The sequence below is a fragment of the Alosa alosa genome, chromosome 10 (genome assembly GCF_017589495.1).
Source record: "Alosa alosa isolate M-15738 ecotype Scorff River chromosome 10, AALO_Geno_1.1, whole genome shotgun sequence".
NCBI classification, from domain to species: domain Eukaryota; kingdom Metazoa; phylum Chordata; class Actinopteri; order Clupeiformes; family Clupeidae; genus Alosa; species Alosa alosa.
In genome coordinates, this window is record NC_063198.1 from 11829765 (window position 1) to 11853237 (window position 23473).

General features: G+C 39.7%; 1 protein-coding gene and 1 pseudogene across 1 annotated transcript; both read left to right on the top strand.

The window, feature by feature from the left end:
- The first annotated feature begins 10575 nt into the window (after window positions 1-10575).
- Window positions 10576-17386, top strand: LOC125302124 (annotated as a pseudogene).
- Window positions 17387-18214: 828 nt separating this feature from the next.
- LOC125301990 (red-sensitive opsin-1-like) lies at window positions 18215-22547 on the top strand. The gene is made up of 6 exons (XM_048254921.1): window positions 18215-18444; window positions 18621-18917; window positions 20882-21050; window positions 21167-21332; window positions 21431-21670; window positions 21773-22547. Exons 1-6 carry the CDS (start codon window positions 18342-18344, stop codon window positions 21869-21871), a joined length of 1074 nt encoding a protein of 357 aa, XP_048110878.1. The 5' UTR covers window positions 18215-18341; the 3' UTR covers window positions 21872-22547.
- Window positions 22548-23473: the final 926 nt, after the last annotated feature.

Below are 23473 nucleotides of genomic sequence, written 5' to 3' on the forward strand. Positions count from 1 at the left end.
ATAGCCTACATCTGAACGCTAGGTGGCAATGTTGTATTACATTTAACTAAATACGTGTGATTCACAAGTAAGGAAGGTGCAAATATTATGTAATTTATCATGGGAAATTATTGGAAATGTTATTTCTTGTTTATTCTAATTGCAAACCATACACATCCATTCGTAATCACATGTACACTTTTAATACCTTGAAAAGACCCTCATTTCGTTTATTTGATGTTTCCTAGCAACGCAGCCTTCAGAGCAAAGATTCTAGAACAGAGCTTCAGAGAGACACGTTTTGAGTTTGTGGCCAAGTACCTAAAATATCGGTTTCCATGTGTATGTGCTGGATGGTGTGCTTCCTTTATGAAAGTAAGTGTTTTATAGAGTTACAGACATAATGAGTCATGTTGTAGTGGTCAACATAAATGTGCCCCTTCTGTTATTAGAATGCTAAGCGGAGAAGCATGCTAAGCAGAGATTTAGTATCATTAATTTCTTGTGTGGCTAGCTATAGGGAGGAGGAGATGTATGTTGCTAATTGGGATTTATGTTGTTTAGCGTAATGCCATGGTCATTTAATATGAGATGCTTGCACTTGTAACTTCGTCACTTGTAACTTTAGGACTGCTGCTACTGGAAGAAAATGGAATCCATGCATTTCCACAGAATTATTTTTGGAATCTGATCCCTTATCATACCTGTTCATTCTTACTTTCGTCGCCGAATTTATCGCGGATTAAATTCAAGATGGCTGCAAACGCTAAACTTTGTGAAGATACTGTCTGCATAAATCGTCTTGTAAGTAAAGTACCAGTGCTTTTTCAAAGTTCTCAATGTCTCGTTTTAAATGTAAGGGTCTACCACCCTAAAGTCTACCAATGAAGTGTGGAGATACATTGAGCCTCGTAAATGGTGTAAAACAGTGATTTATTTGCATGGCTAGCCCGATGCCGAAGCACCACCATTGAAAAAGCTGTTGGTAGCATCGGCTAACTAGCGCCAGATTTTGGAGTGCAGGGGACAAGCCGAGATGGGCTATGAGACATACGTTCACACTCGGTATCATGTTTCAACACACTTTAGGTCAATATCACACCGGAATTCTCCTTTAATGGGACTCACTGTATGGAAGTAGGCTAAGTAAAATAGAGATTTTTCAAATAAGATAAGGTTAGGATATGCCCGCTTGACAACGGCAGAGATAACTGGCCTTTGGCCATAGCAACCATCCATTTAGAACGACTGGCCTTCATAGCAACCAAGGATCTTAGCTGTGATTCATGTAGCTACAGTATGCATGCAATGTGATGCAAAGTATAGAAAGGTGATGAAATCCGGCATCTTTTGTGTTTGTTATTTTTTAAATGTATTTGTCATGTCTTGATATCACGGGCACGTTGGCAACTACGCCGCTCCACCCAGCATATTTTATCTTTTTGTTATGTGTCTTGTTTGTGGAGCGCTTTGGGTTGCACTCTGTGCATGTTAAATGCGCTTTAAAAATAAAACGGACTTGACTTGACTTGAAATATACAGAGACAGGTCAAGAAATATCGTGCAATGTTGACAGTAGTATACAGTTGATTTACAGAAGGTGGTTTAGAGTAATATGAATTAAATATAAATATGTGCAGTGTATTAGCAGTTATCTCATACAATAAGTAGAATAATGTATGTAGATGTAGCAGTAACATTATAATAGTAGAAATAATAATATAGATATATGCAGTGTATTAACAGAATATAATAAAACAGAATAAATATGGATATTCAATATGACAAATATATAACAGATATGTACATACAGCTATGTGCAGTGTGGAAACAGTGTCATTGTAGTGCAGAAACAACATTATAAGAGTAGTAAGAATAAGTCTATGTGCAGGATGAATAGTATAAAGATCAGTAGAATAACTATGTATAAATGTAATTACAGTAGGCCTATGTACATTTGTAAATAAATAGAAAACTATGGGTGAGAGGGATAAATTAAAAATCTTTCCAGTAGGCTTTAATGTCAAGCAAAAAGTACAACCAAAGCTGAGCTTGATCAACTAGAACGTCTAAAGAACCAGAACTTGAGTGTAGTTTTTTGCTGGGTCCCAGGCCATGTTGGTCTGAGGGGAAATGAGAAAGCGGACAGTGCAGTTAAGCAAGCCCTCAATGAAGAAGAAGTCACAGAATGTCAAATCCCTGCCCCAGACCTTAAACCTATACTGAACTCTTACATCTCAGATAAGTGGCAATCTGAATGGGATTAATGTACCAACAACAAGCAAGGAATGTGAATTTTGGCACATTTTCATGATCCACTGGGTCGTTATGGGCCACACAAAATAATGGTGTTGCTAAAATTACTCCTATTGTGGCTATTAGAGACATGCGTCATGAGTATCCAGCTACATTCAATGAGTTAAGTAAAATACATTTACACACACAAAAAAACATCACTAATGTTGTGGACATTCCTTTATTCTGAGATACATCAATAGGCTCTCAAAACAATCCCAAACAGACGTAAGGTCTTTATAGAGCAAATCCATATAGATTATTTGTCAAATAAACCAGTAAAACAGAATTACGGGATGGAATATATAACATTCACACTCATAGATCATATTTTTTAAATAAATCAGTGAAAAAGTATCCTGACAAACAAGCAACATTTTAATGCCTTAGTCATATTTCATAATTTCAAATTTTTCTCTAGGTTACCTGATAGCCCAGTTTGAGAGGTGCAAGATGCGTGGTGGTGCAAGACCTGGTTGGTGACCGGACCAGGGCAAGCACACTTTCGCAGTTCCCGCCGGAAATGCAGTCTAGTTTCTCCTTGTCCTGTGTCTCCCTCTACAGGAGATGTAGTGTATATCCACTGTTGACCTGAGTCTCCACCATATAGGCCTACAGAAAGCTAGATGCTGCATTGGGCTCCACTCCACTCCGTAGCCTAAATAACGCCGCCATCATGGTGGGGGCAACAATCACTAGAGACCAACGGAGAACAATAAGTATGTATACTCTTTTGATCCCGTGAGGGAAATTTGGTCTCTGCATTTATCCCAATCTGTGAATTAGTGAAACAGACACAGCACACAGTGAGGTGAAGCACACACTAATCCCGGCGCAGTGAGCTGCCTGCATCAACAGCGGCGCTCGGGGAGCATGTGAGGGGTTAAGTGCCTTGCTCAAGGGCACTTCAGCCGTGCCTACTGGTCGGGTTTGAACCGGCAACCCTCCGGTTACAGGTCCGAAGTGCTAACTAGTAGGCGACGGCTGCCCCCAAACAGGTCACTGGAAATCAGACAGGTGTCTCTGATTATCGGCAAGTGTTGCCCATAGACATAGAACTATTTTTGAATGTGATAAGCCTAATGATAAAAATATCGGTGTAGTTTTGAGTAAGACCAGAATATGTAGAACTGAATATACAGCATAGCCTTTGGGGGGTAACTTTGTTTGTTATGACAAAGTAAATTGCTTTTTTAAGCCATTAACTAGGCAAAAAAGTGTTCCTACCCGAACAGCTATTTTACAAGCGATAAGACCTGCTCAGAGTGTGGCAGAAATTCTGTTCGCCCTATTAAGAGTCCATCAAAATTATTTTGGAAAGATCTTTCTTTTGGAAACTCTTTCAAAACTGTTTCAAAATAAAAGCCCTCACTACAATAATTTACTACTAAATAACTTAACTACTTAACTATCCAACTATTTAACCGCTTAGCCATTTCAACTGTCAGTTGTCATCACCTATAACTCCCGCCAACTGTTTCCTCTGCCCACAACTGTTTCAAAATAAAAGTTTGGCGGTCATATAGGTTTAGTCAGATTTTTTTTTTTTTCTTTTTCGCATGTCCAAATTTCCGTCAAGGATTCCCGGGACACTGAAAGACCGGGGTAGACGAAACTTGGTGGGCATGTAGCCCCATATGGATAGCATGGAACCATCGTTTTTTGTTTTGATCTGTAGCCCCCCCGGTGGACTGCACCCTCCTGAAAGGAGGGTAGGGCAGACACAGTTTTCTGTGAATATCTCGAGAACCGTAAGGTTTAGGAGGACCATTTTTTTTTGTATGTTGAGCTCAAGGGGCCATGTCAACCCATTCCATAACCACTCATTTCATGTATAGCGCCACCTAGTTAAACACAAAAAAAAATGAGGTGTTGTAATCACAGGTATTTGTGACCTAACATAGTCAAAACTGCACGAAATTGGAAGTGTAGGATCATTATGACACCCTCTGAATGCACGCCAAGTTTCGTGGAATTCCGTTCATGGGGGGCCACACAATAAATTAATTTATGTTACTATACACCAACTGGCCTGTAGGTGGCCGGAGACAGTTTTCTGTGAATATCTCGAGAACCGTAGGGCCTAGGAGGTCCACCTTTTTTTTGTATGTTGGTCTTAAGGGGCATGTCAACCCATCCCATTACCACTTATTTCATGTATAGCCCACCTAGTTAAAAAATTAAAAAGCAAAAAATTAGGTGTTTTCATCACAATATCTCTGGCTGACATGGTCAAAACTGCACGAAATTGAAAGTGGAGGATCATTATGACACCTTCCGAATGCATGCCAAGTTTTGTGAACTTTCGTTCATGGGGGGCCTTACAATAAAATTATTTATGTGTACATTTAGTGACCGTACACCAACAAGGATTCCCGGGACACTGAAAGACCGGGGTACATGAAACTTGGTGGGCATGTAACCCCACATGGATAGCATGGAACCATTGAAAGGAGGGTAGGGCAGACACAGTTTTCTGTGAATATTTTGAGAACCGTAGGGCCTAGGATGACCAATTTTTTCTGTATTAAAACATGTTAACCCATCCCATGTGCACACATGTGCATAAGCAGATATACACGCACACACATACATTCACAGTAATCATACGTATGACACATATTCAAGAATTTCTCAGAATTATGAACAGGCAAGATGGGGGTGGGGTTGTATAAAAGGAATTTTACATGTGAAATCTATAAACTAATCATGTTTTGGTACTTGTTGTGTAGCAGATACCAGTGAGAATTGAGTGTGGATAATGCAATTTAGTGAGACCGTTCAATCATATAGGCCTTTCAGCGTGATTTATTTTTGTGGAAAAAATGTGCTGGACTGGGCGGCGGTCATATTTTGTACCGCTCTGCGGTACATCTAGTTATTATTATTATTATTATTATTATATTGGCCACCTCTTTAGGTGGGACTCGGAGTAGGAAAGTTGATATGATGCTCAGTATGGCTTCATAGCGTCATAGAGGGAACTGTAAGAATCTAGATAATAATTTCCTAAATGCTAATCTTATCTTAATCTTATGTGATATTTAGCTTTTGTGTCACTCAGACAGACTTCAAATCCGGCTTTCGGGAATTTCACAGCCTCTCCTGTCTGTGGTTATCCTGTGGTCCGGCCAACCACCGTTTTCCTTGTAGGTCAGGGGTGGTGGCTGGTCGAAAGATTCATATGCCTCTCTGTATTTTATAGTCATTGGCGTTGTATGTACTGTATGTGTATGGCCAGGATATTTTACAGTCAAGACAGCCAAATGGCCACCTCCATCTCAAACAAAGAACATTCCTCACCACACAGGGGAGAAACTGGTTTGATTGTCACTTCTAACATCTCTGTAAATATATGCTGTGAATATGACACATGTTTGGTCTTGAATTATTATTTGTAATGGGGGCAGCAGTCTGATGGTTTCATTATAATTGAAAATATCTGTGCATAGTTACAGACTAGGAACTGCATTGTATTGTATTGTAACCAACTGACTAATGATCTGCAGGCCAGTTGAGAGGGATAAAGCAGGGTTATAAGTCTCTCTTATTCTTCTGGTCTACCACTGGCGGGAGGTCACAGGGATTAGTGTGTGCTTCACCTCACTGTGTGTACACTTTGTGCTGTGTGTGTTTCACTAATTCACGGATTGGGTTAAATGCAGAGACCAAATTTCCCTCACAGGATCAAAAGAGTATATATACTTATACTTAAGCGTTTGTTATGTTTTATGGTTTGTATAGTATAGTAGTTGTTTATTTTCATTAGACTATTGATTGAATTGACATTGTTGTTCATTATTATGATTCTCCTTAATGTAGTCTTACCTAACTTTTTAAATTGTTTACTGTTAAATTTAACTATTGTATTGTTGTTGCTTTGGACAAAAGCGTTTTCCAAATACCACACCACAATTTATATATCTCTCCTATATGCCATGCCTCTACTCTGCTACTACTTGGTAATAAGGTAAAGTTCTTAATTTATGAAGTCAGATTAATCATAGTTTCTCGTAATATTCACCACTGCTTCACCGTTTTGTCCTGTTCAATACACAATAAACGTAACATTTTACATATGACAAAGGCGGAAGTTAATTAGGGCCAATTTGGACTTTTACAAAGAGTGACTGTATACTGGGTTACAAGGCTTACAAGGTGAATGTATTTCCATGAAAAATCCCACTAAAGGATTTGTAGACACAAAGAAGATTAACCTTAGTTGACAGGACTGATGTTATTGTACATTGGCTTTGTGTCGATTAGGGTGTGAGGTTGGGTTACATTAGCGCCACAATTAACCTTTAGAATTTAGCTTCTGCCTTTGTCCAGCTGGCTGATGCACAAACAACATTACTGCCTTTAAAAGGCCATGGAAAACCACCAACCTCCCTCACAACAGAAACAGTAGTTGGGAGGACACAGGACAACCATAGACAGGTGAGTCTGAGTGAAATTCTGGTAGTTTGGACTTGAAGACATCTTTAGAGCAGCGAATATCAACTTTATAAAAATATTGGCAGAAACAACTAAAACAATCAGTGGGTGACTCTTAGTGACTCTATCTCAATAGTTTGCAAAGGCACATCCTCAACATGGCAGAAGAGTGGAGTAATCCTTTTTTCACAGCAAAAGGACAACTAGGGAGTCTGCCTCTGCATACACCATCAGCAACAACACTAGAGGTTTGGAACTATTTCATTAACATCAGTTATTTAACCCTCTTGTTGTGTTTGTTTCATGATTACTACTTTTGTGTTCCCGGTCAAAAGTGACCGTTGCATTATTGCATTATAACTTGTTCTAAATCCAAACACATATATTATCATCTAATGTTGTGATAGACTATAGATAGAACTTCAAAGTTCTATTGGACATTACCAGTTTTATTTGTATTGTTATTATTATTATTATTATTAATAATAATAATAATAATAATAATAGCTTAAATTAAATAGCGCCTTTCAGGATACCCAAGGTCGCTTAATAAACAAAGGGATGGGTAGTGAATGGGATGGGTAGGGAATGGGGGTCAGAGAACAAGTGTGTTTTTAGGTGTTGTTTGAACACGCCTAGGGAGGGGGCAGTGCGTAAATGGAGGGGTAGCTTGTTTCATAGACCGGGGGCTGCAGCACAGAAGGCTCTGTCCCTAAAGGTCCTGAGTCTGGTGCGGGGAATGGCAAGCTGATCGCAGGGACCGTGGTTGACTGGGGTGGAGGAGATCAGTAAGATACTGGGGTGCAAGTGCGTAGAGGGATTTGGAGGTGAGGAAGAGGATTTTATAAGTGATTTGAGACTTGACTGGCAGCCAGTGAAGCTGTATGAGGATGGGGGTGATATGCTGCCAGGGTTTTGTGCATGTTAAGACCCTGGCAGCTGAGTTCTGGACATATTGTAGCCTTGCTGGGCAGACCAGACAGGACACCATTGCAAATACTCCAGACGGGAGGGGATGAAGGAGTCGATGAGAGTTTCAGTGAGTCCGAGAGTGAGAGTCGATGATCTTATGGAAAGTACGCCATGCCAATCTCTAGGTACTGTATAGTGAAGGGTATGTGATGATGTGGGGCTATTTTAATTCCAAAGGCCAAGGGAACTTTATCAGAATGCATAGCATCCTGGATCCATGAAATAACTGGCCTTTAAAAATCTGCCTGCCTCAGTGGCAATTTAACATAGGGGTGTGTATATTTATGCCTTCTGTATTTTATGGAAGAACATTATTTTTACGATACATTCACCAAGAAAAATTGGTGTCCTAAGGATATAACTAACTCGCTCATTTTCATATATAACATGATATTTGCCTTGAACAGATTATGTAAACAAAATAGCTATTAGCAGGGGTTATTCATTTTCCATTTGTATGTAGTGCTTTCACATAGGCAACTCCTATAATTTGTCTGATTAAAACGTTTTACAGTAAAACAATATATATTCTTTTTGTCGTAGGTCTTTTTATGAAATACATTCAAGTATGATGTATTTTGTTACAGGCAAGCATCTGTTAAAAAGAAAAGGGCATCAGTGAAAGACAGGCTGGCATGACATAGGGGAAAATAGCCTAATCCAGAGTAGGCTAATCTAGAAACAGCTCACCTTAAGAGCATCTCAAGAGCGGTGCACGCGCGTTCACGCTACGAGTATGTTCGGGAAACAGTCGCAAAAACCAAACGAACGATCTTAACCCTTTATTGCATGAATTATTATTATACCCATACTGTTGAAAAATGTTTTAAAGTATTTTTCTTACTTAAAATGGTTTAAATAAAGGAAATTTTGAAAAAAAGTAAAAAAAAAAAACATTTATAGGGGTAATTGGTCATTTGTTACCATATGGCAACAACGCGCAATCGTGGAAAATGCTGTAAAATCCAATTTTTCTTTAAAAACTTATTTTTATTTCATTACCAATCTTTTAGAAATGAACTAAATTAAGCTTGCATTAGTTATGCTCTAATACATCTAATTATAAACCTAACATAATACCAATTCAACTGTATTTTGGGCAATAAAGTGATAATATCATGATAATATTGTCATAGTGTAGTCCGCTTTGGAAAATAAATAGCCTTCCTGTAGGGACATAAAGTAATTATTTTGATCAAAACCAATGTTTATATTAAACAATGTCATCATTTAGATGACTTTAATTCATTTAGATGACATCCATTTCCCAATTGTATTGGGTTATATTGCAGTCAGAGGACATATTCAACTGTACTGAGACCATATAGTCACAGAGCCCTGCCCCTCAGAAAGTGTGCCATTCCATGCCATTCACACAGAGAGACATAGGTATCCTTCACATATCCCCCTGACAGCCTTTCCCTACCCTGTAAAGCCATGCCTCATCCATATTTGGGGTCACACACACAAGGGTCAACCTAACATAGGGGTCTCTGGTGTGGGTCATACTACAGGCTCACACTGGGCAAGCCTTGGATGGCTCCACAGCAAGCCAGCCCACTTCTTACACCATTTATAGTGAGATGAGAGAAGGGTCACCCCATTTGCCCTTGAACTTTGGGCCTCTGGAGTGTTAAAGCTGTAGCCAAAGAGACAGGGTGGGTGACTGACTGCAGCCTTTATCTGCTACACATATCAATGTTTTTCTCCTCATTGCTGGATTATAGCTAATCCTGACAGTTCTTTGGTGGAAGAGCCAACAATGTGCTTTTATCTTTCCCAAAATCCCAAACAAAAATTGTGAAAACACCATGTCTAATTGACTGTGTAGTGAACAATAACACAAAATACATCTTTACCGCTCCAATCACTATACTGTCTGAATCTCATTCCATAGATAATTTGCAAATTGGTAAACATGTACAATATCCTAAAAGACTCCAAAATGTCTGAAATTACAAATCAAAGTGTAAATAATGTTTTACTTCAAAATATTGTCAAAAGTTGTATATATTCCCAGAGTATCCTAGTGCAATGCAATCCTATTGTAATCCTATTGTAAGCTGTGCCACCAAAGAAGAAAAGGAACATTTAAAGCTTTTTCATTATGCAGAGTTACTTATGCATACATTGCATATGCATGTGCATATGCATATGCAGAGTTCCTGGTCAAACTGGTGACCAGGCTTTCAAATGCGGATTTTACTGTGGGAAATAGCATTAACTGTTAGGATATTACCCAGGATATTGTCACAGCTAAACCTAGCTTCTGTAATCGTTCAACCAAGGTTAGGAGTCATGTTAAATAAGGGTGTGCCGTGCAGTCGCATAAAGCACAGAATAAAAGTCACCATGTCACTGACTGTTAATTGGGCTACCAATCTTGCAGTCGCAATAAACAATGGATCCGAGACATTTTCCTGTTCCTTCTGTTTATGTAGGCTAATGTATTTGTGAATGTAGCCTGCACAATGCAAAGTCATAAAACATAAAATATGGTACATTTCCATCATCGCGAGACACTTATCTCATCTATGAACTCATCCCAGAAAGATTTTCTTTGACTTTGACTTGATTATTTGAACATTAATTTTATCCAATGACATAGCAAACATGATGAATTGAATCTACATATCCTTGCACTATGCAAAACTATTTTCCACTAGCCTAAAACCGTGAGACTGAATTGCGTTACGATCCTCTTAAAGTGACAGGCACTCAATTAGACTTACAGACCACAAATGTGATGATATTAAAGAAAAGTTATCATTTAAATATCAATATATTCAAATTACTAAATATGTTTAGCTATTAGTAATAACAAAAAAAAGTTCATATGAATTCCAAAATATGAAAACCAATGACAACCATCACTTTCTGTGTGTGTGTGGAGGGTCAATCAAATTCTATGATTGCCACTGATGTAAATTATTACACAATATTCAATATTACTGATGGCGTCAAGGTGGTGGGGGCCCCGAAACCAAATATTTTTTAAAAAAATCGCAAAAGGACGACAAAAGTATCAAAAAGACGGCCAAAAGTATCGAAATCGAGATTTTTCACTTGTTGGTATTGAAACAATAATGTTGATATCGTAACAACAGGAGTTGGGGATGTTTCCCCACAAAGCTGAGACCAAACCTACGCCCTTGAGGATTAGGCTATATTATTTTGTAGCCTATTTGTATGCCGGTTTGAACAAAAGCGTCTGCCAAATCCCACAACCAACCATAGCCTACTTTGCACAAACTTGTAGCCTACTCTAAGAATGATGCGTAGCCTACGTTGTTTTTCATGGCGATAGTATCTATGCCATCTATTTTCTTAAGGGCTCTCCGCCCTTGAACTATTCACTTTGCTACTAGATACTACTACAGAATGCACGCGTACAGATATTCGAATTTGGCAACACATGTTATTTTAGATGTGTAAACAATCCAAAGTGAATAAGAAAAACTAGGCTAAGTTTATATCCTACTTTGCAGACGTGACAGGCAGTGTACGCAAAATACATAAAAGTATGTGCATATCACAGGAAACACTCTACATCAACATGCATTTAGGCCTACATCAATCGTTAACTTCTAACAAAATGATATGTCAGTGGTGAAACAAGGCATGCAGCATAATCGTTGATTAGCTAAATATCTTGGAATCGGTCAGTCTTAATCTTTTACATTAAAAATACCACACAGCCCCCTAACAATAATACTGCATATGACAACGTTAATTCCAAAGTTTATCAATCGTAAAATCAACACTGGTAAAATATTTTGTTCTCACCGATGGCCATGCTATCTTCAGAACGCTGTGGAGCAATCGTGTGTTATCTTATTGCACTTCAAAATCAAACTGGGGACAGGAAAAACAGTATCAACACAGTACCATAGGCTACCATGAAACATTACGATTGACCCCATGCAGGTTTTACATAAATCCTTCTTTCCCTAAAATGAACTATCAATCCACCGGGATTAACATGAGGCCAACCGCATCCTTGTCGATTTCAATTAAACTTTGCGCTAGGCATTTCGGAACCCAGGTTGCCCAAATAAGCTGCTTTGGTCAATTCCCTTCTGATAAACATGTCTTCCTGTAGGTAGCCTACAACATCAGAACATAACACCAAAGATCATGTCATTGGGAAAACTATAGGCCAAAGTTACTGTCGGCCCACAGCCTATGCAATTTATGATCATTACATTAATGTAATAACACATTGACACATGAAACCCTGTGTTTTGAGCACCTGATGTGTTCAGCAGAAGGGAATTTCTACAGTCGTAATAATACCAACTGCTTCCTCTCCCAGACAATTATCACCTTAAAACCACAGTAATTTCAATGTCATAGCCTTTTGAGGCCTCAGACACCTGCAAAGCCTAGACCAGACCAAAATAAGCACAAAGGATGTGCACAAAGTAGGCGTCATCAATATTATCAGAAAATACGCACAAATCATAGCAACAGGTGATATGAACAGATCACCAGTGAAGGGCCTGACATCTTCAGCATGGTGGTGTAGGCCAAAGGGTCACAGCTCTTAAAAGAAAATGCTAGCCTCACATTAACAGAGATTTTACTGCAACCTTTGTGAGTTGAGAGGTTTTGTGAGTTTTCTATGATTTTACAACATTTAGAGGTATGATCATGAATAATTTTAAATTTTAAAACCAACAAAAAAAACATCTGCAACATAGATGGCACTTTCCACAGTGTTAAAATGGTTCTGTTTTGAATGTTCTAATCTTGTCATGTTTTCACATTGGACAGGTTACCGCTGATTGGGGAACTAGGCATAAGGCCTGTTATACAGACATGGTAAGATTTTACAAAGCAGTAGTCAAAACTGAAGTGTTTAACATATTGGATTGCACACTGTTTAAGTCAGTGACCCCATAAATTGACCCCATTAGTGGCTGTAGAAGCTAATGTAGGTTAGCACTGAAAATCCTCTGCGACCTACAGTAGGTAAATCCAATGTTTGGTTCCATATCGGATGCAATGGGAACGCCTTAAGAGGCCTGAGTGACTAAAGAGATTAAACAGGGTCAAAAAAAAGTATTTGCTGACCACCCAGTAACCTTGTCAGGTCAAGTCAGGTCAAACTAGGGATGCAACGATTACCGGTATAATGGTAAACCACGATAAAAATGTTGACAATAACAATTACCGTTTTCATTTCAAATATCATGATCATCACAGATAATTACCACGGTGTGGAAACCGTGTGTTTAATCCTTCCCAGCTTCATCCGAGCCTGCTTTTGACATACAGTAGTCCTGGTACAATTAAACAAAACTGGTACCCTACTGATTCTGTTGATTCTACTTGATGGATTTAATTGTGGCACAAAGCCAATTATACATGACCAAGGAAAAAGTGAACGGGACAACACACAATGTCACGGTAACGTTATGCTATGAATTAAGAATGCTCAGCTCAGCCAGGTTTGTTTGTGCAGTCAGGATGTAGGCCTATGAATGTGAATGAAAATATGCCCTTCTCTAGTAGCAATAGGCCACCTTAAAATGCACCAGAATAAAAGAATCACATCTACTCAGTAACAATTTTTTACCCTCCCTCAGCACCCCCTCTATGAGCACCGCCAGATGAAAATGAGTTCCAGCTTCCCTGGTTAAATGTTTCACTTTTGATAAGGTTTTGCCTATATTTTGTAATAGTAAATGCTGTCACACTTTTTGAAACTATTTCAGCCTATTAGTCCTTTCTGAACATATTGAACACACTTTTAAAAATATTGCGATAATACCGAAAACCGTGATAATTTTGGTCACTATAACCGTGAGGTTAAATTTTCATATCGTTACATCCCTAGGTCAAACCCATTTGCAGTAATAAAGGCCCACACGTACCGTAAAACTTCAAATAATAGCCGAGTCCCAAAGAGACGCCGGTCTCTTTTAAACGCCTGGCGTGGCTACAGGTTTGGGTTAAAGGCCGTTCTCCAGTAGAGGCCTGGTCTGTTTTTTAGTTTCGGGTTGTATTTAATCTTCTAAAACCCGTCAGATAGTCTGTTTAATACACACCAAAGATTCGCAATGACACGAAACCGCTACAGAAAGGAGGTTACACAGTATGAAATAGATGTTGCACGTCATTGCAAGCCGTCGCAAAGCATTCACCATGTCTGGTCACAGTTGCAAGGTTTTAGAATGTTGCATCAAGTTGCTGGTTAATAGAATGTTACAGCTCATCTCGTCGCAAATCTTGGGTGTGATTTGGGCTTAAGTATGGCACAGAGTGCGCACGTTATGAGATGGCATTAAAAGACTGCGGTGGGGAAAAGCTATTTTTTAGCTTTTTTTCAATATGAACTATGCCTATATGTCCGACTTCACTCTTAGACCTACTCATACACGGCGCTGAAATGGCGTTAGCTGTCTAAATTCGAATCATATGCTGGGGGAGAAATCGTCGGACATCCATGATTATTTTGTTATTCAGCACCCCTGGTCAACAATATGTTCCCGCGCGCCTGGAAGTAGGCTATGATTTGAAATGTAGACCGTTGTCGAATTTGGCAAATACAAAACGGGAGAAACGATATGGTTCATGCTCTCTCATCCTGTTTCATTCGTGCTGAAAATGAGGGAGAATGAAACATTACGCACGTTCCACTTTTGCATAAATAATTCCTGAACGGTTTTGGTCAGGGCTGATAATGCAACTGTATTTGACAAAGGACCGATATAGGCTATTTGCTAGTGACAAAATATGAGCTTTCAGTGTGATACGATCTCTTTGTAAATTAGCCTACGTTTAACTAAAACGTGTTTCAACTGTTCTGGCTATCCCCGCTTTTTGGATCTTACTGTATCTCAATGAACAACATCTCAACACTAAATGAATGATGATCCGTAATTGTCATCAGATAGCCTAGTCATACTGTATAGGTAGACATTCAGTGTGTTTGAAATAATTAATTAGATTATATTTTCCATCTTTGCAGAGGAAAAGTTTTGTGTAAAGGGAATTAAAGGCCTGTCTCATATAGATGCCTGTCTCTAATACTAGCCGGTGCAGTTTGGCAATTTGGGAAAATAAAACCCGGGCTATTATTTGGAGTTTTACGGTATATATAAAAGCAGCAAAACACACATCAGACATCTGTAGGCCACTCCAGCAACAGTCTACAGAGAGAGGGCTGCTGGACTAATAGAAACGTATTAATTGAAGCAGGGAAAAACAAACCAGATCAACCAGACTGCATGGCAGAGCAGTGGGGCGAAGCAGTCTTTGCTGCGAGGAGAAGAGATGACACTACAAGGGAATCAATGTTCACCTACACAAATGCAAATAATACTAGAGGTAAGTGGCACACTATTTATACCTTAAGGGATGTCTTTATGGATAGGTCTTTTTGCAACTTCGGCACAATGGAATACTTTTGTAACACTTTGTGCCCGGCAGTGGAAAAAAAGGCAACAATGTAGAGTTCTGTGTTCTGATGTAGTGGTGTTCAGAGTGTTTACTATCTTCTGTTTCCATAGATCCATTTGAGGGACCCAACTACCAAATTGCCCCACGATGGGTCTACAACATCGCTACACTTTGGATGATGTTTGTGGTCATTGCCTCTGTTTTCACCAACGGCCTGGTGCTGGTGGCTACAGCAAAGTTCAAGAAGCTCCGTCACCCTCTCAACTGGATTTTGGTCAATCTGGCTATTGCTGATCTTGGGGAAACAGTCATAGCCAGCACCATCAGTGTGATTAACCAGATAAATGGCAACTTTATCCTGGGACACACCTGTTGTATTCTTGAAGGCTACACTGTGGCTACCTGTGGTAAGGGACTATATGTTTCACTCGCTGTCTATTTATGAATCCATCATTTCATTTTAAATGACATCTTTTCATATTACAGTAGTCTCAATCTCGTTGTTGAGTAGTCTTGAAATCTCATTGTTAAATGCTGATAATATACAGTTTGCTTTAATGGAAATAACTGTTATAGAAATTATTTAATGTATGCTGCATTTAGTTTCTTTTCTGTTTACTCTTTCATTTACTGTACCACTGGCTCCTCCAACAGGTATTGCTGCTCTGTGGTCCCTGACTGTCATCTCTTGGGAGAGATGGGTGGTTGTGTGCAAACCCTTTGGAAATGTCAAGTTTGATGCCAAATGGGCCGCTGGAGGAATTATCTTCACGTGGGTATGGGCAGCAGTCTGGTGTGCTCCTTCCGTCTTTGGCTGGAGCAGGTAGGTTTGCATTTCTGCTCTCCACATCTGGACCATACTTTAAGCATCATGTATCTCACTACCCTGAATTTTTATGTATGAATATGCTCATGCTCTTTGTTTTTCTTTTTTGTTAGGTATTGGCCTCATGGCCTGAAGACCTCATGTGGACCTGATGTGTTCAGTGGACCCGAGGTCCCTGGGATCCAGTCCTACATGGTTGTCCTGATGATCACCTGCTGCTTCATTCCCCTGGGTATCATCATCCTCTGCTACATTGCTGTCTGGCTCGCCATCCGCGCTGTACGTTTGATTGTTCTCTGTCCGGAACAGATAAGGTTTAACCATTTAAACAAAGAGTGACTTTTATGTGAAATGGGATCTTTTTCTCTCGCTAACAGGTAGCCCAGCAGCAGAAGGACTCTGAGTCAACACAGAAGGCTGAGAAGGAAGTGTCCAGGATGGTGGTTGTCATGATCGTTGCCTACTGCGTCTGCTAGGGGCCATATACAGCCTTTGCCTGCTTCGGTGCAGCTAACCCAGGATATCCATTCCATCCTTTGCTTGCAGCCATGCCTGCCTACATGGCCAAGAGCGCCACCATCTACAACCCCATTATCTATGTCTTCATAAACCAACAGGTGAGTTGTGTTTAACCACAAGATGCTGATTCTATATTTCAAAGTTTTACTTTGTCTAGCCCAAATCCAAAATCTAAACTAAACAAATTTCTAACTTCTACCTTTCAGTTCCGTTCATGCATCATGCAGCTCTTTGGCAAGGCGGGTGATGATGGATCTGAAGTATCCACATCCAAAACAGAAGTCTCTTCTGTGGCACCTGCATAATTTCCCCAACACATGCCATCGCTTGGAACTTGGAAAAGAGAATCAAATAGGACTTTTTGTACAGAATGTATTGTATATCTAACATATTTTTGTTTATTTTAATGAAATGCTTTCAGTTAAGAAGAATGGATAGTCTTAAGTGTGTGTAAATGCGTCACCCTCTCAAAACTACAGTCAATTCAATGGGATGCCCTTTTTGAGAAGTCAGTAATCTGCATAGTCTACCAAGGCCAGCAGTGAAGAGGAAAAACACACAGAGCATAAGTGTGTATTACTGTCATCAAATATCTGTAGAAAAAGTGCATAACACATTATAACTGTATACGTGACATGAACACGCAAACAGTAATGGGAGTTCCCGCTCCTTTACAGAGAAGCGGCTAAGACGGCCTTACAGCTCTAAAAAGAAAATGTTGGTCTAATATTCATTGAACATCTTACTTACAGCCTACTTACAACCTTTGCATTCTGGAAGGTTTTGTGAGTTGCTGTGCATTTACTAGTGGAATGATCATACATCTGTAAATAGCTATCTTGCAAGAAATAAAAAAGAATGCACACAAAAATCAGTTCCCTAGATGAGAATTTCTACAGTGAATGATTCTGTACTTTTCTTTTGATGGAAGTAAAGTCATGCAGCAAATTACAACAACCTTGTCTTGTTTTTATTTATCAAATATTTATAGAGGGAATCCTCAACCCCTTATCAGAATCATATCTTACCATTGTTTCAGATTGTACACAACTGATTGTAAATAGGCCTCTAATGCCTTTTATATAAACATGCTTACATTTAACGAAGTCATAGTCCAAACTCCTGAAATGTTACAAATATTAAAGTGGCTAAACGGCACTGTAAGAGCCAGAAAAGAATATTTACTTTTACATATATTCATTTGGCGGACGCATTTGTCCAAAGTGACTTACAGCAATGGAATAACATTTAGGCTATTAACATTTAAGCTTTTTTAGATTTAAGCTACAGAGCTACAGTATATACTGTACCATTTTAATATGTTTATCGTTGCCCACATAATTTTAACTTTTGTGAGCCTAAAGTCAAGAGGCCAGTAGAATCCTCCAACTGTTCAGGCTAATACTTCAAACTAATGAAGCCTGGAGAAATCTTATAGGAGCATCTTGGACTTTTATAATCACAAGAGCCATCATTTTTGTATCTCTCTGCAAAATAAAGTTTGAGGACATGCCAGCAAAAGTAGCACAAGCAGCAGTAGGTCAGTACTGAAAATCCTCTCTCACACTAAATCAAATAGATCGGATGTCATGAAATCCAAGCAATGTTACTCAAGATTATCTGGATGCAAAGGAGAAGCTTTTGGAAAAGCTTAGAGACTTAGAGATTAGATAGGTCTGACATTGGGCCAAGTTACTCCAATGACCTCGAAGCTACTTAATGATAGTGACGTCATACAAAATATAAAATCAGCATGTTGCACATCAGACATCTGCAGGCACCTCCAGTCACACGGTCCACTGAGAGCAGTTGACAGTAGAGGTCTGCTGGACTATTAAAAGCCAAACAAATCAATTGAAGTCACCTGAAACACGCACGGAATAACAACCCTTATCAACCCAGCAACATGGCGCAGCAGTGGGAGGACGCAGTCTTTGCTGCGAGGAGAAGGGGAGATGACACTACAAGGGAATCAATGTTCACCTACACAAATGCAAATAATACTAGAGGTAAGTGCCACACAATTTATACCTTAAGGGATGTCTTTATGGACTTTTTGCAACTTCGGCACAAGGGAATACTTTTTTAACACTTTGTGTCTGACAGTGGAAAAAAGGCAACAATGTAGAGTTCTGTGTTCTGATGTAGTGGTGTTCAGAGTGTTTACTATCTTCTGTTTCCATAGATCCATTTGAGGGACCGAACTACAACATTGCCCCACGATGGGTCTACAACATCTCTACACTTTGGATGATCTTTGTGGTCGCTGCCTCTGTTTTCACCAACGGCCTGGTGCTGGTGGCTACAGCAAAGTTCAAGAAGCTCCGTCACCCTCTCAACTGGATTTTGGTCAATCTGGCTATTGCTGATCTTGGGGAAACAGTCATAGCCAGCACCATCAGTGTGATTAACCAGATAAACGGCTACTTTATCCTGGGACACACTTGTTGTGTTCTTGAAGGCTACACTGTGGCTACCTGTGGTAAGGGACTATATGTTTCACTCGCTGTCTATTTATGAATCCATAATTTCATTTTAAATGACATCTTTTTACATTACAGTAGTCTCGAAATCTAATTGTTGAGTAGTCTTCAAATCTCATTGTTAAATGCTGATTGGGTACATAGTATAATAAACAGTTATAGTATAACTATTTATTAGTAGTAGTATAATAATCGGGGGGGTATTCCAGAAAGCAGGTTTACTGGCTTAACTGGGTATGTTAACCCAGAGTTAGCGGTAAACCTGGGATTTCAGTTCCAGAAAGCTCAAAAATGATCAGGCTATGTAAGTAACTATGGTAACATAGGCTCTGAACTGAACTGGGTATGTTAACCCAGAGTAAACGGTAAACCTGGGATTTCAGTTCCAGAAATCTCAAAAATAATCAGGCTATGTAAGTAACTATGGTAACATAGGCTCTGAACTTAACCTGGTAGGGGGTAGGTTTTGTTCAGGTTATGTTCAATTATGTTCGGTTATTTCAGTGCATGTTCAATCAGGCCGCTATTTTTACACTTGTCACACAATGGCGTTTAATTTTGACGAAGGTCCGATTGCCAAAGAAGCACAAAATCATGTAATATTCATCCGTGCAATTTACCGTGAGAGGGCGATAAGACCACGACATCACATGAAAGCCTATCCATTCTTCTCCAAACGAGTGTTTCAAGAGCACTAGAGTTTTTCAGCTGAATCCTAAATATAGGCTACTCGAAAAGCATTCTCCATCCCTACATAACGCATGGTGGATTAGAATAGAATAAAATAAATCTTTAATGTAGCTAGCCTACACCATAGTGGACATTTGTGTTTGGCTTACCAGACAGATGGACAAACAACATCTCAGACACATTGAAGATATGATTAAAACAAGTACAGTACAAAAAAGAGGAAACATAGCCTATAGAAAATTAATAAATACGATTAAATATAGCTGTACAGCTCAGCCGGGTAGGCTATGCATGTTGTCACTAAGTTTGGTTAAGAATGCTGATGGCATTTGGGATAAAATATTTTTTAATAGGCTACACACGCTCTCCGACTGGGAGTTTTTGTCGTGTTGGAGACGCAAAGCATATCGGCAAGCTGTCAGTCGGTGCGTAAAGTTTGCCTTGCGCTAAAGCAGTTCCTGCGCAACTTCATTCGTTTTCCTGGACACAAACCCACGAGGATCATTAAAGTGTAGTTTCACCAACTGACAGGTCATCATCACTTATAAACTTTTCCAAATGTGCACCGAAATGTGTCCAATAGGCTACCCATGCCTTCCGACATTCACCCTTCCGATGATGGAGCGCAAAAGTTTAACTTGGCCCACAGCTGCAGAACCCGCGTTAAAATAGAAAATTACATTTGGGATTCTCAAAGAATTCTATGGCCCACTCAATCTGTGACAAGGTAGGCTAGTTTAAGAAAGCATCATTCAAAGCTCAGTCCAGTGAATTATTTAATTGTGCTTTTGACATTAAATAGACATTAATAAAAATCTTAAACATACGCATTTACACGGTCAGTTAGGCTATTCTCTGCCAAGCAAGGTCTCGGACGCAGGCGCTTAAGTATTACTCTTTTTTTGTTATTACAGTTCTCTCCTCCTCGTAAGCCTCGACTACTCCGCCTCTGAAAAATACGGTGCTCTTCCTTTCGCCGGTTTCACTCATGGTTTCGACTCTCAATCGATGATGCCTTTATAAGTTCGCCATGAACGCGCACAACTCTAGGTTATCTAACACAGGGTTGATTGAACTAACTGGTAACCGGTGTTTTGGAACCGACAGCTCGGGTTTAGTCGCCACAGGTTCAGACAACCCAGAGGTTAAGTTTTATCTCAGTGTTTGTTAAACCTCCTTTCTGGAATACCCCTCAGGGAATCCAACAGTATGCTGCATTTAGTTTCTTTTCTGTTTACTCTTTTATTTACTGTACCACTGGCTCCTCCAACAGGTATTGCTGCTCTGTGGTCCCTGACTATCATTTCTTGGGAGAGATGGGTGGTTGTGTGCAAACCCTTTGGAAATGTCAAGTTTGATGCCAAATGGGCCACTGGAGGAATTGTCTTCTCATGGGTGTGGTCAGCAGTCTGGTGCGCCCCTCCCATCTTTGGCTGGAGCAGGTAGGTTTGCATTTTTGTTCTCCACACCTGGACCATTCTTTGAACATCATGTATCTCACTACCCTGAATTTTTATGTATGAATATGCTCATGCTCTTTTTTTTTCTTTTTTGTTAGGTATTGGCCTCATGGCCTGAAGACCTCATGTGGACCTGATGTGTTCAGTGGACCCGAGGTCCCTGGGATCCAGTCCTACATGGTTGTCCTGATGGTCACCTGCTGCTTCATTCCCCTGGGTATCATCATCCTCTGCTACATTGCTGTCTGGCTCGCCATCCGCGCTGTACGTTTGGTTGTTCTCTGTCCGGAACAGATAAGGTTTAACCATTTAAACAAAGAGTGACTTTTATGTGAAATGGGATCTTTTTCTCTCGCTAACAGGTAGCCCAGCAGCAGAAGGACTCTGAGTCAACACAGAAGGCTGAGAAGGAAGTGTCCAGGATGGTGGTTGTCATGATCGTTGCCTACTGTGTCTGCTGGGGACCATATACAGTCTTTGCCTGCTTCGGTGCAGCTAACCCAGGATATCCATTCCATCCTTTGCTTGCAGCCATGCCTGCCTACATGGCCAAGAGCGCCACCATCTACAACCCCATTATCTATGTTTTCATGAACCGACAGGTGAGTTGTATTTAACCACAAGTTGCTGATTTTCAAAGTTTTACTTTGTCTAGCCCAAATCCAAAATCTAAACTAAACAAATTTCTAACTTCTACCTTTCAGTTCCGTTCATGCATCATGCAGCTCTTTGGCAAGGCGGGTGATGATGGATCCGAAGTCTCCACATCCAAAACAGAAGTCTCGTCTGTGGCACCTGCATAATTTCCCCAACACATGCCATCGCTTGGAACTTGGAAAAGAGAAACAAATGGGACTTTTTTTACAGTACATATTGTATATCTAACACATCTTTGTTTATTTTAATGAAATGCTTTCCATTAAGAAGAATGGATGATGTTTAGTGTGTGTAAATGCACCACCCTCTCAAAACTACAGTCAATTCAATGGGACACCCTTTTTGAGACGTCAGTCATCTGCATAGTCTACCAAGGCCAGCAGTGAAGAGGAAAAACACACAGAGCATAAGTGTGTATTACTGTCATCAAATATCTGTAGAAAAAGTGCATAACACATTATAACTGTATACGTGTCATCAACACGCAACCAGTAATGGGAGTTCCTGCTCCTTTACAGAGATGCTGGCTAAGACAGCCTCACAGCTCTAAAAAGAAAATGTTTGTCTAACATTCATTGAACATCTTACTTACAGCCTACTTACAACCTTTGCATTCTGAAAGGTTTTGTGAGTTGTAGTGCATTTGTAACTTCTAGTGGAATGATCATACATCATTTGTAAATAGCTATCTTGCAAGATATAAAAATACACAAAAAAAAAAAAAACTGTTCCCTAGATGAGAATTTTTACAGTGAATGATTCTGTACTTTTCTTTTGATGGAAGTAAAGTCATGCAGCAAATTAAAACAACCTACTCTCTTGTTTTCTGTCATCAAATATTTCTAGACAGGGAATCCTCAACCCCTATAACTTACCATGTGTCAGATTGTACACAACTTGATCGTAAACTTGAGGCCTCTAAGACCTACAAACATGGTTACATTTACCAAAGTTCAAACTCCTGAACTGTTTTAAAAAGGACTAAATGGCACACTGTAAGAGCCAGAAACAGTTTAATGGTGTAACATTGCTGGCATGTCCATGGCATGCTGGCAATGCTTGAAAAGCATTCTCCATCCCTACATTACGCATGGTGGATTAGAATAGAATAAAATAAATCTTTAATGTAGGCTAGCTAGCCTCACACACGCTGTAACATTTTAATATTTGAATCGCTGTCCACGTGATTTGAACTTATGTGAGTCTAAAGTCAAGAGGCCAGTAGTCCTCCAACTGTTCAGGCTAATATTTTAAACTAATGAAGTCTGGAGAAATCTTATAGGAGCATCTTGGACTTTCATGATCACAAGAGCCATCATTTTTGTATCTCTGCAAATTAAAGTTTGAGGACATGCCAGCAAAAGTAGCACAAGCAGCAGTAGGTTAGTACTGAAAATCCTCCCTCAGGTTAAATGAGGTAGATCGGATGTCATGAAATCCAAGCGATGTTATTTAAGATTATCTGGATGCAAAGGAGAAGCTTTCGAAGACTTAGAGCAGTGTTACTCATTGCGCGGCTCGCGAGCCACATGCGGCTCGTCAAGCTATTATTGGTGGCTCGCATGCAGCTTTGGCGAGATTTCGCCAACTTTGGTTTTACTCATTTTGAGTAGGCCTAAACTGTTCGCCAAAGGCCATCATCAGTTTGATAAAAACAAAAGTAGGCTCTGATTTAGCTTAGTCTACTGTATGACTTCAACGAGGTGATCTTTAGTTTCGTTCTGCTTACAGTATCTCACTGCCACTTG

What these genes read in the sequence shown, in the direction of transcription:
- LOC125301990 (XM_048254921.1), top strand. Translation starts at nt 18,342, where the DNA reads ATGGCGCAGCAGTGGGAGGACGCAGTCTTTGCTGCGAGGAGAAGGGGA. An exon ending in AAATGCAAATAATACTAGAG is followed by an intron (nt 18,445 to 18,620) that starts GTAAGTGCCACA and finishes CTGTTTCCATAG; the next exon opens with ATCCATTTGAGGGACCGAAC. An exon ending in TCTGGCTCGCCATCCGCGCT is followed by an intron (nt 21,333 to 21,430) that starts GTACGTTTGGTT and finishes TCTCGCTAACAG; the next exon opens with GTAGCCCAGCAGCAGAAGGA.